The sequence below is a fragment of the Chiloscyllium plagiosum genome, chromosome 1 (genome assembly GCF_004010195.1).
Source record: "Chiloscyllium plagiosum isolate BGI_BamShark_2017 chromosome 1, ASM401019v2, whole genome shotgun sequence".
In the NCBI taxonomy this organism is placed as follows: Eukaryota; Metazoa; Chordata; class Chondrichthyes; order Orectolobiformes; family Hemiscylliidae; genus Chiloscyllium; species Chiloscyllium plagiosum.
This window is the reverse complement of record NC_057710.1, coordinates 114960568-114979229: the sequence shown is the minus strand read 5'-3', so window position 1 is coordinate 114979229 and position 18662 is coordinate 114960568. Positions and strand designations below refer to the sequence as shown.

The window sequence follows — 18662 nt, the reverse complement described above, 5'->3', positions numbered from 1 at the left end:
GGGGTGGTGTTGGACGGGGTTGTGGGCAGTGTTGCATGGGGCTGGGGGCAAGGGGCGGGGGAGATGGTGTTGCACGGGGTTGGGGGTGGGGTCTCGCATGCTGTTTGCTGCTGCAGTCTCCTGAATAGGGAGCAGACTTTAAAAACTCCAAGCCCCAGAGGAAAGGCAATTAATTAATTAACAGAATAATCAATTATCCGAACGAAATAGTGCCCGCCCATCACGTTCAGATAATTGAGGTTCCCTGTACTTTCTTCACAAGGGTGACAATCACAAGGTAATTTTTTCCTTTACTGTTGTTGACAAGGATCTCAGTTTAGTCACAGAACATTTTCAGAAATTCAGAAACCACTTTCTGATCAGTCATTTAAGTATTTGGAAATCCATACACAAAGTACATCTACATTTCTGACAGTTATCCTGTTCATGACAGCACTTGTCATATTTCATCAGAATAAAATTAAAAAATAAAATACCAAAAAGTAGAAAAACAATTTTATCACTGAAAGCCTGTCTAACATCCTCAGCACTCCTCCTACCTATGTCGTTACATTTTTGACAGTTACCCTGTTCATGACAGCACTTGTCATATTTCATCAGAATAAAATTAAAAAATAAAATACCAAAAAGTAGAAAAACAATTTTATCACATTCTTTTTTCTTGTACTTTTTAAATAAAGCTTACTCAGAAGGAAATGGAGGTTAGTGTGGGAGGCGAGTCCCAAACTGGAGGCTATCGCAGGGAGGAGAGTCCCCGAACAGGGACCATCGCAGGGAGGGGATTCCCGATCGGAGACAATCACAGGGAGGAGAGTCCCTGATCAGAGACCATTGCAGGGAGGCAAGGCCTCGAGTTTTGAAGCCCAGTATGGTCTGGACACTCACTGCTGGCACAGACTTGGTGAAAAGGACTGTAATTTCAGTACTTTCTTTAAAGAAACTTCTACTCTTATGGACTTTTATTCATTACTCTTTCAATTTTGTACCAAACACTTAAGAATTTGTACCTAGGTATCTTCTACCTAAGATGGCGCCATAAGTGGCAACACTGCAAACTTTTCACTGTACTCAGCGCACGTGACAATAAAACTAATTCATTCATCCATATTACATTATCATTTACGTAACATTAACTTATAAATTTTAGTTGGTCTATATTTGGAGTACTGTGTGCAGCTCTGGTTGCCATACTATAGAAAGGGTGTGGCTTTGGAGAGCTTTACCAGATGTTACCTGGATTGGAGTGTAGTAGCTACAAGAAGAGGTTTGCCAAACCTGGATTGTTTTTGCTAGAGCTTTGGATGCTGAGGAATAACCTGATATAACTACATAAAATTATGAGAGACATGGCAGGGTGGATTACTTGGAGTTTTTTTCCGAGGTTGGAAATGTCAAATACTAGTGGGCACAGTTTTAAAGTGAGAGGGGGAGTTTAAAGGAGATGTGTGAGGCAAGTTTTTTTTTCACACAGAGGTAGGTGCCCGTAACACACTGCTGAAGGAGGAGATAGCAATGTTTAGGAGGTATTTTGACAGACACAAACAGGGAGTAGAGATATGCAGACTATGTGCAGGTAGATGTGATTAGTTTAACATAGCATCTTGGTTAGTGCAGTTATGGTTGGCTGAAGGGTCTGTTCATTTGCTGTACTTTCTGTGCTCTATGTATCTGGTCGTGATAGAATTCACAGTGTCAGAACTACATTATTGAAGTTAACTTAGCTACACAGCAGCAACAAAATATTTTAATCAAGCTACATATTTGATAGTTATCATCTATAATTAAAACCGCTATGTTGCTTCCTAAAATTCTTTTTGAATAATTTTGCATCCCAGTTGTTTCTCATCTCTGGATCAAAATAAAGTCATTCTTTGCAGTGATTAAAAAAAAATGTTACTGACTTACATGGAATCAACTACCTTTGCTTCCTGTGCTATCCTGATTCATAAGCTGATTCTAGTTCTGCCATTGTACGCATCAGCTGGAAAACAAATTTTCAACTTGCATGACTTCCTTGATAAAAGCAACTTGTAGTCCTAAAATACAGTTACATGATACCTTTGATAGAAGTTAAAGGTAGGACTGCTCCCTCATTAGACAGATGACTGGTGGTGATTTAATCTGAAGGTTCACCATGGCTCAGGCAAGAGGAGAGGTTGCAAAGGAGAGTCCTTTAAGCCAACTCAGCCAGGGCAGCAAGTGAACCCACGCTGTTGGTGTCATTCTGGTGTCATCCACCCAACTAGACTTTTTGGGCATATATTGGCACACCTCCAGACAACTTGAACACACACCTCCTGGCCCACAAAAGCCCAATCCTCCTTTCTACTCTTGTGAAATAAATTGGAAACAAGTTGGTCAGCCTGTGATGGGGCACTGTAACAAGGAGGAATAGCTAAACGGTCAAAGGAAACATGCATAACTGCAACAGAAGCTTATCAAAATATTCTAAATCAGTAGAGTGAGTCTAAGTGCTAAATTGATTATCATTGGTGGAAGAAAGTGAGGACTGCAGATGTTGGAGATCAGAGTCGAAAACTGCAGCATTGGAAAAGCACAGCCGGTCAGGCAGCATCCGAGGAGCAGGAGAGTCGACCTTTCGAGCATAGGCTCATTCCTGATGAAGGGTTTATGCCTAAAACATCGATTTGCCTGCTCCTTGGATGCTACCTGACCTGCTATGCTTTATCAGTGGTCGAAGATGAACCACGAGTGAGTCTTAATGAGAAGAGGAAATTGTCTTAACATTATGTTGTTTATTGCATGATAGCAATTTTGACATGTTACATTGTCTAATTCAACATAAAAAAAAACTAAGACAATCAGCAGATAATGATTTTTCATCTGAATCCATCAGGATCTCCTACAAAACTCCTTTCTTCCCCACCCAAAACCATTTGTCACCAGATTGCATGGGGCTTAATTCCGTCTCCCACATTAACCCTTTCACAATCATTACCTCATACATCATAGCCCTGGCCAGTTTGTTGTCACCCAATAGTTGCTCCAATTGAGGACAGTTAACAAGGTACAAATAGAGACCGTTCTAATTGCTATTTTACAATCTCTTCCTCCCCTTTTAAGTTGTCACGTAAAAGTAAGAGAAAAAAGATCATTGTCAGCAAACTTCATCTTGTGCAGCCTATTCATTTCTTGGCATGTTTAGCTATTGGAAAACGTACTTGGGAAAAAAAAATTGCAGTAAATGTTGGAAGCAGAATAAAAGATACAGTATTACCATGAAGCTGCATAAAACTTGTCTTGGTACAATCATAGATTTAGATTGCAGAAAGGATGGACAACTAATACTCCCTTTGAGATGCTACTGTACTTTGTTTACCTCTCCCTCTTCTTCTTCCTCCGCTTCTGTTCTGATAGTTGACTCCTCTTCATCCCAGTCACCCTCCGATTCTTCTTCATGGTCGATCTTTTTAGGTGCTCCAAGTCGTTTTTGCTTTTTTGACTTTTCTTCTGCCTCTTCAGGTTCAGGATCAAAATTGAAGGTGAAGAAGTTATATGCCTCTTCAGCAGCAGGAAACCCATCCTATAAATTACATGAATATATCAATGTAAACAATGCTACACTGAGAAATGTGCATATTTTTCAGCTGAAAAGACAAGGAGTAATGCTGCTGTGAATTTGCTATAAATGCTAGAACTCATTTCTTTGCAAAATCTGAATATGTCTTTCTTCTGCAAAGAGAAACTAAATATGAAATAATAAAAATCAGGTATGATTGGCATGTGTACATGTCCATCAATCCCTAAAACCACAAATCTTGTCATTATGATCTACACTACTTCATCATTTCCAGCATCGATAGTGAAAACTTTCTATAAATTCAGTTCCTCTTCATTTAACAACAGCTAAATATGATCTGAACACAGCATTACAGTAGTTCTGTTAGCCATCTGAAAATAGGAGCGTTATTCAGCTTTCTCTCTATATCTGCTGCTAGACCTGCCGTGTTTTTTCCATTGGTTTGTTATTGTTTCTGATTTCCAGCATCTGTAGTTCTTTGCTTTTTTGACAATAAAACTAACCTATCAATTATTAAAACCACAATAAAAGTATGTACATTAGGCTGATGTACTGAATTCAGTCTAACATTTAATAGTTAAATATTTGCACTGAAACATCACTGTGTGTTATGATGAAAATGTGATAGCACATTTCCATTCCCTTTTCTAATTACGTGTATACCCATGCTGGCACATTATGATGACTCCTGAATTTCACGGAAAAGAACAATTGCAAAATCCCTTTAATATGCAGATGCCAATTGGAATTATACAATTAAACAAACAATTAATCTCCTGGCTATTTAAAATTCCTATTTTCTACTTTGTGGAATTTGGGAGATTTAGTCATTGCACAAAAATGTTATTGACTTGAAATTATAATTTACCTATTTGTATACAGACCGGATAATATTTAAAATACATTCCCAAATAAGTTACATCACAAATACATGTTCAGAAGCAAAGTATAACTAGATTGCTCTGATTTAATCAGATGTACTTTGCCTGAGCATAAGTAATTTTTTGATAAAAACTTTAAATTGAGTGCACTACTATCTAGGCAGGTATTTATTCTCATCCCTAATTGATGGTGAGCTGCTTTCTTGAACTACTGCAGCACATGGGGTGGGGAGTGAAGGGAATGCTATTCACACCCACAATTTTAACCCAAAGCAACTACTTCTCTTGAGGTCTGGGCAGTGAAGGTCACTAGTTTGGAAGACCCTATCGATGGCATCTTTGTGAGCTACTGTTGCACATCTCATAGACGGCATACATTATTGGCACTATTGAAAGCCTACATAGGGTAGATACTAAACAAGTGAATTGTTTTGTCTTGGACAGCCGCAAGACTTTTGATTGTTTTTGGAGAGCTGCTCTCATCCATTTAAGTGGAAAGTATTCCACCACACTCCTGTCTTTTGCCCTTGTAGATGTTGGACAGGCCTCGGGGAATCAGACGTTGAATTATGTGTGACAAAATTCTAGGCCTCTGAAGCAATGGTGTTTGTATGGTTGGTCCATTTCAGTTCCTGGCGAACAATAATCGCAAGATGGTAACAGCTGGGTATTCAGCCATGGCATTGTCATTCAATGTCAAACAGAGATGGTTAGATTCTCTTTTGCTGAAGATGGTCATTGTCTTGCATTTGTCTCATGCATGTTACTTCCACTCAAAGCTAACTATTGTTCAGATCCTGCTGTATGAAGATATTGTCTGTTTCAGTAACTGAGAAGTTACGACTGTATTGAATATTGTGGTATCATCACCAAACCTCTCCACTTCTGACCTTATTGTAGATTGAAGGTCTTGAGTGCGGCAGCAAGAAGATGGTTGGCTCCAAGATGCTACCACTGAGAAACTCCTGCAGTAATGTCCATGGACTGAGATGACTGACGTCCAGCAACTGCAATCACCTTCCTGTTAGCTAGATATAACTCCAACCAGTGTCATAGAGTCATAGAGATGTACAGCACGGAAATAGACCCTTCGGTCCAAATCGTCCATGTCAACCAGGGGTCCTAACCTAATCTAGTCCCACCTGCCAGCATTTGACCAATTTCCGTCTAAACCCCTTCTATTCATGTATCCATCCAGATCCTTTTAGATGCTGCAATTGTACCACGCTCCACCACATCCTCTGGCAGCTCATTCCATACATGCACCACACACTGTGTGAAAAGGTTGCCCCTTAGGTCCCTTTTATGTCTTTCCACTCTCACTCTAAACCTATGCCCTCTAGCTTTGGACTCTCCCCTCCCCCCCCCCACCCCAGGGAAAATACTTTGTCTATTTAGCCCATCCATACCCATCATGATTTTATAAACCTCCACAAGGTCACCCCTCAGCCTCCAATGCTGTAGGGAAAACAGTCCCACCCTATTCAGCCTCTCCCTATAGCTCAAATCTTCCAACACTGGCAACATCCTTGTAAATCTTTTCTGAACCCTTTCAAGTTTCACAACATCCTTCCAAAACGAAGAAGACCAGAATTGCACATAATATTCCAAAAGTGGCCTAACTAACATTCTGTACTCCTATACTCAATACTCTGACTAATAAAGGAAAGCATACCAAACGCCTCCTTCATTATCCTATCTACCTGCAACTCTACTTTCAAGATCTCTTTATTCAGCAACACTCCCTAGGACCACTAAGTGTATAAGTTCTGTTATGATTTGCTTTTCCAAAATGCAGCACCTCGCATTTATCTAAATTAAACTCCATCTGCCACTCCTCACTCCACTGGCCCATCTGATCAAGATCTCCCCATTGTAATCTTAGGTAACCTTCTTCGCTGTCCACTTCACCTCCAATTTTGGTATCATCTGCAAACTTATTAATTATACCTCCTATGTTCACATTCAAATCATTATATAATTGACAAAAGGTAGTGGACCCAGTATCGATCCTTGTGGAACTCCACTGGTCAGAGGCCTCCAGTCTTAAAAACAACCGTCCACCACCACTCTCTGTCTTCTACCTACGAGACAGTTCTGTATCCAAATGGCTACATGGTTCTCCTTGTATTCCAAGAGATCTAACTTTGCTAACCAGTCTCCCATAAGGAACCTTGTCAAATGCCTTACTGAAGTCCATATAGATCACGTCCACTGCTCTTCCCTCATCAATCCTCTTTGTTACTTCTTCAAAAAACTCAATCAAGTTCATGAGATACGATTTCCCATACACAAAGCCATGCTGACTATCCCTGAAAAGTCCTTGCCTTTCCACATACATGTAAATCCTGTGACTATTAATGATGCAAATATCTCAGTAAGGGGGCCAACAAACACTTCCCTAGCTTTCCACAGAGTTCTAAGGTACACCTTATCAGGTCCTGGAAATTTATTCATTTTGATGCACTTCAAGACATCCAGCACGTCCTCCTCTGTAATATGGACATTTTTTCAAAATGTCACCTTTCTATATCCTCCACAGTAAACACTGATGCAACATACACATTTAATATCTTCCCATCTCCTGCAGCTCCAAGAACAGGTGGCCTTGCTGATCTTTCAGGTGCCCTGTTCTGTCCCTAGATACCCTTTTGTCCTTAATGTATTTATAAAAACCTTTTGGATTATCCTTAAGCCTTTTTGCCATAGCTATCACACATCCCCTTTTTGCCCTCCTGATTTCACTCTTAAGTATACTCATACTGCCGTTACACTCTTCTAAGGATTCTCTCGATCTCTCCTGTCTATACCTGACATATGCTTCCTTCTCTTTCTGAACCAAAACCTCAGTTTCTCAAGTCGTCCAGCATTCCCTACATCCTAACAGGAATTTACTGTCTCTGGACTCTTGTTATCTAATTTCTGAAGGATTCCCATTTTCCAGCTGTCCCTTTACCTTCGACATCTGAACCCAAATGGTTTTTGAAAGTTCTTGCCTAATGCAGTCAAAATTAGCCTTCCTCCAATTTAGAACTTCAACTATTAGATCCGCTCTATCTTTTTCCATCACTATTTTAAAATTAATAGAATTATGATTGCTGGCCCCAAAGCGACATCTCAGTCACTTGCCCTGCCTTATTTTCCAACAGTAGATCATGTTTTGCACCTTCTCTAGTTGGTACATCCACATACTGAATCAGAAACATTTCTTGTGTACACTTAACAAATTCCTCTCCATTTAAACCCTTAACACTATGGCAATTCCAGTCTGTGTTTAGCAAGTTAAAATCCCCTAACATAACAACCCTATTATTCTTACAGATAACTGAAATCTCCCTAGAAATCGGTTTCTCAATTTCCCACTGATTATTAGGGGGTCTGTAACACAATCTCAATAAAGTGATCAACCCTTTCTTATTTCTCAGTTCCATCCAAATAATTTCCCTGGATATATTCCCAGGAACATCCTCCCTAAATACAGCTGTAATGCTATCCCTTATCAAAAACACCACTCCCCCTCCTCTCTTGCACCCCCCGCCCCCCCCACCCCCCACACTTTGTGTCCTTCCTATAGCATTTGTATCCTGGAACATTAAGCTGCCAGTCTTGTCCATCCCTGAGCCACATTTCTGTAACTGCTATGACATCCGAGTCACGTTCCCAACCATGCCCTGAGTTCACCTGCCTTACCTGTTAGACCTCTTGTATTGAAGTACAGGAAGTCCTCAGGTTATGAATGCCTGACTTATGAACGCCCATACTTACGAACTGACCCCACTGAAACCTATTATCCGAGTTACAAACAATGGTTCGTGCTAACGAACGGGCAGACTACTGTACAGTACCTGTCTGTACAGTAGTCCGCAAAAGACTACACGTTTTTAGCAGGTCGTTGGCCTTCTGTCTTCACCAGTTTAAGTTGTGTGTTTTCCCTGGTGACCATGGTTTCAAAGCTCAAATCTGATGCAAGCGGTGATGCATCGAAGAAAAGGAAAACGATCACAATCGAAAGGAAAGTGGAAATAATAAGCAATCAGAGACAGGTGAAGCATCAACAAACATCGAAAAAGCGTTAGGCTACAGTTGGTCAACCATTGGGATAATTATAAAGGACAAGGGGAGAGGAATGGAGCATTTCTGTCCCAATGAAAGAGACAATTATCACTAAGCAATGCAGTGGTTTAATTATCAAAATGGAAAAGCTATTGGTAATTTGGTTTGAGGATCCTCTAACTATTATCCTTGGTTTAGTGCAAGAAAAGGGTCAAAGCCTTTTCAGAGATTTAAAAGCTGCACTTGCAGCAGGTGAAGGTGATTGTGATGAAGAACTTGTTGCGAGTAGGGGTTGGTTCACCCATTTCAAAGGGAGGGTAAATTTACACAATATTAAAGTACAAGGTGAAGCAGTAAGTGCTGCAAGAGAGTTTCCCGAAATGTTTCATAAAATTATTGAGGAGGGAGATTATGATGTGCCTAAGCAAACACTTAACGTAGACGAGACCGGCTTATTTTGGAAAAAAATGCCTAAAAAGAACATACATTTCAAAAGAGGAGAAAGCTGCTCCAGGGCAAAAGGGATCCAAGGATAGGCTAGCGTTATTGCTTGGTGGTAACGCATCCAGGGATTGCAAGGTTAAGCCAATGCTTGTGTATCGCTCCTTAAATCCGAAGACACTTACGCGAATCATCAAGGCATCTCTTCCTGTTATTTGGAAGGCAAACACAAAGGCTTGGGTAACAAAAGCTCTCTTTGATGACTGGGTCCTGATTTTTTTTTGTTCCTGCTGCTGAATGTAATTGTTTGGCCAAGCAGATTCCTTTCAAAATTCTCCTTGTGCTTGACAATGCCCCCAGACATCCAAGCACTTTAGATAACCTTCACCCCAAATGCAAAGGTCAGCTTTTTACTGCCCAGCACCACATCACTACTTCAGCCAATGGGTCAGGGAATCATAGCTTCCTTTAAGGCTTACTATTTACGCCAGACCTTCTCACAAGCAGTCAGGGCTACCCAAGATGATGCAATGACCTTAAAGGAGTCCTGGAGGAATTACAATATCCACAATGGCATCAAAAACTTTGCAGATTCATGGGAGGAAGTGAAGAATACCAACATGAAAGGAGTATGGAATAAATTGTGCCCCCAATTCGCAGACAGTTGTACAGAGTTTAGAGGTGAGGACATCGCTGAAGCCAGGCAAGCTGTGGTCGACACTGCTAACAATCTATTGCAGTTAGACATCAATGGAGATGATGTCTTGGCCTTGCTTGAATCCCACGCTGAAGAACTGACCACTGAGGACCTTATGGCGCTGGAGCAGCAGATGATAACATTTGAGGAAGGAGGCTCGGACCTAGAAACCCTAGAACCCAAGAGGTTTTTGAAGGAGTTAGTTGAAGCCTTTCATCTCATTGAAACAGGGATGACAAAGTTAGAGAAGTAAGATCATAATACAGAGAGATTCACCAAAGTTTACTGGATAGTTACCGATGGACTCAGCTGCTACAAGACCATTTATAATGAGAAAAAGGAAAGGTCTGTTCAAGCCACCCTTGATGTTTGCTTTAAGGAATTGACTTCAGCACCTGGCCCATCCTCTCCAACACCATGACCATCATTCAATTCATAAAGTCATCTTAATTGTTAATTGTAATTCCAGTATGCAAGACATCGATCGGAACAAGGGTAAGTGTTAACCTTTCATCATTATCTTTTCTTTTCTATCTAAACAGTTTAAGAATGTTTCTTTACTGTTTTAGGTAAAATATATACTAAGACATTTGACGTCAGATATGAACCGTACGTAACTGTTCCAACTTACATATAAATTTGACTTACATACAGCCTTAAGAACGGAACTCGTTTGTAGACCGAGGACTTCCTGTATATGCAGTTTATCAGTCCTACTTTGTTCTCTGCTTTGTCCCTACCTGCCCTGACTGTTTGACTTGCTCCTTTTCTCAACTGTACCAGTCTCAGATTGATTTCTTTCCTCACTATTTCCCTGGGTCCCACCCCACCATCTTACTAGTTTAAATCCTTCCGGCCAGCTCTAGCAAATCTCCCAACCAATATATTAGACCCCTTCAGGTGCAATTCATCCTTCTTGTACAGGTCATTTCTGTACAATGATTCCAATGATCCAAAAATGTGAACCCATCTTCCATGCACCAGCTCTTCAGCCACACATTCATCTGCTCTATCCTCCTATTCCTACCCTCACTACCTTGTAGCACCGGGAATAATCCAAAAATTACTAAACTTGAAGACCTCCTTTTTAAATTCCTGCCTAACTTTCTATACTCTCCCTTCAGAATCTTATCCTTTTCGCTTCCTACGTCATTGGCTTCAATGTGTACAATGACATCCTGCTGGTCAGTCTCCCCTTTGAGAACGTTCTGCACTCTCTCTGAGATATTCTTGATCCTGGCATCAGGGAGGCGACATACCATTCTGATTTTTCGCTGATAGTCACAGAAACGTCTGTCTGTGCCACTGACTAGAAAGGCCCCTATCACAATCGATTGCTTGGAACCCCACGCACCCCTCATTATATTAAGGCCTGTCTCGATAGCAGAAACCTGGCTGTTCGTGCTACATTCCCCTGAGAGCCCATCACCCCCTACATTTTCCAAAACAGCATACTTGTTTGAAATGGGGATAGCCACAGAAGACCCCTGCACTACCTGCCTACCCCTCCTACCTTTTGCTGGAGTTAGCCCATCTACCTGACTACATCAGCAGCTTTTCTCCCTTCCTATAACTGCCATCCATCACACCCCCTTGCTCTTGTAAATTCTTCATTGTCTCTAACTGTCACTCTAACAGATTTATTCAATCTGAGAGGATTCGCAACCAAAGACATTTCCTGCAGACATAATCCTCAGCAAAATGTAAACACTCCCTAAACTCCCACATCTGAAAAGAGCATATCACTCTACTAAAGGCCATCTTTGCTCCTTCACAATCTGCAGACCCAGAAAATAGCATTGTCTTATTGCTCTAAAATTACTGTTCCAGGCTAACTTACTACTTATAGCTTATATTTTTAAAATTTAATCAAGAGACAGATCTCAATAAAACATATAATCAAGAAAGGACTCATTTTACTTACTATTGTAGATTTACAGCAAGGCAACACTTCAAAACTATGCACTTATCTGTTCCTGTGCTGTGAGGTCTCCCACACAGGTTCCGCCAAGGTCAACTGTGAATTTCGCTGTTTGTTAAGTTTTCCTAAATGCACTTCAATGTCTAGAGATACGTAAATTCAAACAGCAAAGACAGTAACTGCACAGATTCACTGTTGCGTCAGTTTAGCAATGTAGATTTCTTTCTCTCTCTCCTTCAGTGACCATGTGGTCACTGCCTTTTGTCTGTCCTTCTCCATTTTAAAAGTACTGCTGTTTTGATTTTTTTTCTCCCAAGTTCCAAAACAACACAACAGCATATAAACAGTAATTCCTGCTCCTGGAATTCGAGGAAACCACCTCCAATACCAAAAATACCTCAAAAACAAAAGGAGCAGCTCCTACTGCCACAATTTTTTCCCATCCTCCATCTTGGATTACTGTGGACAGCTTTTCCTCAATTCCTGTTGACTCCAGTTTTTCTCGGGCTACTTGAGGCCACATTCAGTCAATGTTGCTTTGATGTCAATGGTAATCACTCACGGCATAACACTGGAAATCAGCACCCTTGTCCATGTTGAACCATGTAACGAGGTTAGGAACTGAGTGTGTGGGCCTAGGGAAACCCAAGCCGGGCATCAGTAAGCAGATTATTCTTGAGTGTGTACCACATTTGATAGCAATGTTAATGACCCCTTGTATCACTTTGCTGATGATCAAGAGTAGACTAGTGGGCAAGAGTTGGTCAGGTTGGATTTGTCCTGCTTTTTGTGGACTGGAAATACCTGGGCAATGTTTCACATTGCCACGTGGATGCCAGCATTGTAGCTGCACTGGAACAGCTTGGCTAAAGACGTAGCTAATTCCGGAGCACATTACTATTGCTGGAATTTAACAGTGTCTGCAACAGTATCCTTGTGCCTATGTTTCATTGTCTAACCAGCAATGTGAAATAACGGATATTAAGCAATATTTCTTAAGTCAGTTACAGATATTCAGGGCAAATTAGGTGCTAATAAACAGTATTAATTATAATTACATTACATCATTCCTGTTAAACTTGGTTATAAGCAAATATCCTGTTTCATTATTAAACATGGTATTTGGCAACTAAGCACAAACATTAATGTCTGAGCATCTGGAATCTCTTACTAGTATATACAAAAGGAAAACTCTCTCTTCAACACTATTTTATTCTGGACAAAGTGTAAGCTATCCAAGGGAAAACAAATTAAGCAAATGGCCAGTTCAGTTAAACAGGCAAACTGGAATATCTCAATGACTGTGCTGGCAAATTCAAAGTTGAGAAATCTGTTGAAAAATACCAAATTTTTCATTGTACAAAATTATGCAGTTATAATTATCTTAAAAGAGACTTTCAATTTTCCTTCTTTGGAAGCACACTATTAAATTCAAACACATGCTGAAAATATGAAATAAAATTAAATTCTGTCAATGTGCAGAAAATCATTCAACGTCCTTTACAGAAAATAGGTTCACATTTTAAGTGGGGCCCTTTATTAGGGCCGACCAACTCTGACAAATTTTACATCTTTATTTCAGAAATGTTGACCTCTCTTTTAAATACTCCCTACTGTACATTCCCCATCTCCTTTTCTTGAGACACTTACAGCTGGGGAAGGTCATTTGGCTCTCTTTCGTTCAGCTACCTGCCATTTAAGCGAGTGGTGGATGTTTCCAGGGTAATTCCCTCCACTATTTCAACTGGATATATCCACACACAGATCACTACTAATGTGAACGATGTCCTGCTCACTATCCCAAATATATCTTTTATTTATTTTAATTTGTGGCACATTGTCTTGCTCTCAAGTTTAAAGTATGTTTTCAGATTTATTTTTTCCATAGCTATAACAGTTTCTTCATAAAATCACATTTCATGTGCCTACTTTCCAAGTTCATCTTGACTCAGACCTCTGGATTAGGAATTAGCCTTAGGCTGTTCATGGCATTGCCTCCAGTACTTGAATATGAACACTACATTGAAGATATATTCTGATAAGAACAATGTACATTTTGGCCATTACTGCACCTGATTTGTAGTTCATCATTTCATTGATTCTGCTGAATACAATTCTGCATTGTTTGGGCATGTTCAGCTACGATCGTCGCTCTCTGGGACACTGGTTAGCAAGGTTAACTAGGGAAAACTAGCTATTAGGATACAGAACGGCTCGAAGGTAGAAAACTGAAGGGTTGTTTTTTAGACTGGAGGCCTGTGACCAGTGGAGTACCACAAGGATCAGTGCTGGGTCCACTACTTTTCGTCACCTATATAAATGATTTGGACGTGAACATAAGAGGTATAGTTGTAAGTTTACAGATAACACCAAAATTGGAGGTGCAGTGGACAGTGAAGAAGGTTACCTCAGAGTACAATGGAATCTTGATCAGATGGGCCAATGGGCTGAGGAGTGGCAAAAGTTTAATTTAGATAAATGCAAGGTGCATTTAATGATAAGATCCTAGGGAGTGTTGCTGAACAAAGAGACCTTGGAATGCAGGTTCATAGCTCCTTGAAAGTGGAGTCGCAGGTGGATAGGATAGTGAAGAAGGCGTTTGGTATACTTTCCTTTATTGGTCAGAGTATTGAGTGTAGGAGTTAGGAGGTCATGTTGCGGCTGTACAGGATGATAAGTTAGGCCACATTTGGAATATTGCATGCAGTTCTGGTCTCCTTCCTGTTGAAAGATGTTGTGAAACTTGATAGGGTTCAGAAAAGATTTACAAGGATATTGCTTGGGTTAGAGGATTTGAGCTACAGGGAGAGGCTGAACAGGCCAGGGCTGTTTTCCCTAAAGTGCTGAAAGCAGATTGGTGACCTCATAGAAGTTTATAAAATTGTGAGTGGCATGGGTAGGATAAATAGACAAGGTCTTTTCCCTGGGGTGGGGGGGTCCAGAACTAGAGGGCATAGGTTTAGAGTGAGAGGGGAACGATATAAAAGGCACCTAAGGGGCAACTTTTTCATGGAGAGGGTGGTGCGTGTATGGAATGAGCTGCCACAGGAAGTGGTTAAGGCTGGTACAATTGCAACATTTAGAAGGCATCTGGATGGGCATATGAATAGGAAGGGTTTGGAGGGATATGGGTCAAGTCCTGGAAAATGGAACTAGATTAGATTAGAACATCTGGTCAGCATGGACAAGTTGGATCAAAGAGTCTGTTTCTGTACTGTACATCTCTATGACTCCATGACTCTATAACACCGACTGTACAGAAGTTCATAGTACTTCAAACTCAACTAAATAACTGATCATGACTATTGCTGTTAAAACAATAGGCTGCTCACTACAAAGAAAAGGGTGGAACATGCTCATTTCAATATCAAAGCAGATTGTCTGTCAATCAAATGTGGTTAGATTTTTACAAGAGTAGATCTTTTTTCAAAGTATCTAAACCATTTGCATTTAGAATCAGTCAGAAAAATTCAGCCACACCAGAAAAGATGATAGCACGAGTTGATAGGGCATTCCAGTGCCTGCTCTCTCTCTCTCTCCCCCTGTCATTGGAAGAACACTGTAATGCATGAGAACAAATGCATAACACTGATCAATGTAAGAGTAAACTCATCTTAAAAGGATAAATCCCCATGATGAATCACTAGCATTAGCAACATATCTACATTGTAATACAGTACGTAAAAGTGACATTTAAAAGTTTTTGAAGTCATTGAGTCATAGAGAAATAGAGATGAATAGCTTGGAAACGGGCCCTTTCGTCCAACTCGTCCATGCCAAACAGATGTCCTAACCTAATCTAGTCCGTTTTGCCAGCATTTTGCCCAGATTCTTCCAAACCCTTCCTATTCATATACCCATCCAAATGCCTTTTAAATGTTGCAATTGTACCCACCTCCACTACTTCCTCTGGCAGCTCATTCCGTACATGTACCTCTGGGTGGAGAAGTTGCCCCTTAGGTCCCTATTATATCTTTTCCCTCTCACCCTAAACCTATGCCTTCTAGTTCTGGACTCCCCACCCCAGGGAAAATACTTTGTCTATTTATGCTATCCAGGCTCCTCATGATTTTATAAACCTCGATAAGATCACCCCTCAGCCTCCGAAGCTCCAGGGAAAACAGCCCCAGCCTGTTCAGCCTCTCCTTATAGCTCAAACCCCCCAATCCTGGCAACATCCTTGTAAATAGTTTCTGAACCCTTTCAAGTTTCACAACACCTTTACGATAGGAGGGAGACCAGAACTGCACACAGTATTCCAAAAGTGGCCCAATCAATGTCTTGTAGAGCCGCAACATGACCCCCATTTCACATACCTTTAAGCATGCTTCAGATATCCTGAACTGATTTCCATTTTCTTCATGAATTCTCAAGCCTGACATGTTTTAAATGGGCTCCCAAGGACCCACCCCACCAAACAAAAGTGGAGAAAATCCACTTTTTGTCCACCATTTAAATGGGGAACCTACCCATAAAGTGGCCAGAGGAAATTGGTGCAGAGTTGAGAATGCAGAGCAAAACTGAATTTCCTCCAAAAAGAGACTAAATATGGTCATTCATACACCACCGAAAGCCTCTGCACCAGATGAAAATTGAGCCCTGTGTGTCACTGATATTCTCTTAATTTATATAATTACTGTTACACATGGTACCCTGACAATCTCACAACAATATCTGCTTTGACAATATACTGACATAATACAAACATTTCTAGTTCACAGTACTGAGAACTGAAAAAATATTGTTACTGACAGTCATACATCTAGTTCTGAAAACAAATGCTGGAGATCATAATGGGTCAGACAGCATCCATGGAGAGAGAGCAAGTTAACTTTTTGAGTCTAGATAGCTCTTCCTCAGAGCTGAAGCGAAGCGTGGAGGGTATGCATGTATGCTATAGTTCAGGCAGGTGATGGGGCTAGCGGGTGTAGGGTGCTAATGGAGAAAAGATGTTAATACAGAAGAATCTCAATTATCCAGGACTCGACTATCTGAATCTCAGATTATCCGACAAGATCGCAATGTCCAGGGGTTTGATTAAACTATGTTGTCCGGCATTCAATTATCCAGAATTCGATTAACCGAACGAAATACTCCCCACCCGTGTCCCTCCTATAATGGAGGTTCCTCTGTAGTTTACGTTAAGTGATAGGAATGTGAGAATGTCAGAACAATGGTGTACCTCCTGGCAGACTTGAAAGGACAATAAGTGGGATAGGGGAGGGGAAGGACATAATTCAAGCGAAAAGGAAGGAAAGAAATGGTTCACAATTTTAAGGTGTTAAACTCAATATTAAGCCCAGGAGGTTGTAAAGTGCCTAGTTTGAAGAGGAGATGTTTGTGCTGTGATTCACTGGAACACTGCAGCATGCCGAAGACAATGTGGGCACGTGAGCAGGACATTGTGTTAAAATGACAGGATGCGGGAAGGCTGGTGTCCTGCTTGCATACAGATTGTGGGGGTGGGGGGTTCTGCGAAGCACTCATCCAATCTGCATTTGGTTTCTCCAATGTAGACTTAGCCAAACTGGGTGCAGCGAATACAATACATAAGATTAAAGGAGGTACAGGTGAAATGCTGGTTCATCTGGAAAGACTCTTTCAGTCCTTGGAGGGTGAGCAGGGAGGAGGTGTAAGTGTTGCACCTTCTGCTGTTATATGGGAAGGTGCTCTGTGTGTGTCTTTGTGGGGGGGTTGCTTATGGATTCGACTAGGGTGTCCCGGAGGAATGATCCCTGCAAAAGGCGGACAGGGAGGAAGGAGAAGATGTGTTTGGTACTGGCGTTCTCCTGGAGTTGTCTGACATGGAGGAAAATGATCCTTTAAATGTGGAGAATGGTGGGAGAAGGGGAGCCTGTTCACGCCGTTGTGAGTGATGGGAATAGGAAGGGCAGAATCACGGGTGAAAGGTTGGAGGCATTTGAGGGTCCTGTCAATCACTGTGGGTGGGAAACCACAGTCATGGCAGAAGGAAGATGTGTCAACAGAGCTGTTTTGGAAGGCATCATCATCCAAACAGATGTGACGTAGGCAAAGGAACTGGGAGAATGGGATGGAGTTCTTGCCAGACATGGGGTGTGAAAAGCCGCACTGAAGGTAGCTAAGGGAGTCCGTGACTTTGTAGTGGATGGCAGTGGACAGTTTGTTCCCCAAAATGCAGACAGAGAGGTCAAAGAAAGGAAGGGAAATGTCAGAAATGGATAATGTGAAAGTAACTGGGGATGGAAACGGGAGGCAAAATGAGCGAAGTTTTCAAGGTCCTACATTATCTCTGAGAATGATCTTAACCTACCATTGTACCTGGGGGTGAGAGAGGCGGAGTGGCCACAGTGATCTGTGAGCATTACCAACTCTCCTGTGTAAAGGGGATGTGCTTTCTTTGTTCAGGGTCCTCTTTTGACTTGACTTTGCATGCCTGCGAAGCGTATCAGGCTTTAACAAACTTTAACTGTTTGCAGAAGTTGGTGTGTGAAACCTAGGAAAAAGAAACTAACAGATCCAGCACCGATCCTTGTGGCACTCCACTGGTCACAGGCCTCCAGTCTGAAAAGGAACCTTCCACCACCACCCCCTGTCTTCTACCTTCGAGTCAGTTCTGTATCCAAATGGCTAGTTCTCCCTGTATTCCACAGATCTAACCTGGCTAACCAGTCTCCCATGGGGAAACTTGTCGAACGCCTTAAGGAAGTCCATATAGATCAAGTCCACCACTCTGCATTCATCAATCCTCTTTGTTACTTCTTCAAAACACTCAATCAAGTTTGTGAGACATGATTTCCCCCACACAAAGCCATGTTGACTATCCCTAATCAGTCCTTGCCTTTCCAAATGCATGTAAATCCTGTCTCTCAGGATTCCCTCCAACAACTTGCCCACCACCGATGTCAGGCTCACCGGTCTATAGTTTCCTAGTTTTTCCTTACCAGCTTTCTTAAGTAGTGGAATCATGTTAAACAACCTCCAGTCTTTTGGCACCTCACCTGTGACTATCAACGATACAAATATCTCAGCAGGGGACCAGCAATCACTTCCCTAGCTTCCCACAGAGTTCTAGGGTACACCTGATCAGGTGCTGGGAATTTATCGACTTTTGTGTGTTTCAAGACATCTAGCACCTCCTCCTCTGAA

The 18662-nt window shown here is 41.3% G+C and overlaps 1 protein-coding gene across 1 annotated transcript in view; it reads right to left on the bottom strand.

Moving 5' to 3' along the window:
- The window catches only part of cc2d2a (coiled-coil and C2 domain containing 2A), a 183697-nt gene that overhangs the window by 107830 nt on the left and 57205 nt on the right, over positions 1-18662 (bottom strand). Inside the window, exon 10 of the mRNA XM_043700613.1 lies at positions 3341-3544. Coding sequence (XP_043556548.1) covers positions 3341-3544 — 204 coding nt within the window. The remainder of the gene's footprint in view (positions 1-3340; positions 3545-18662) is intronic.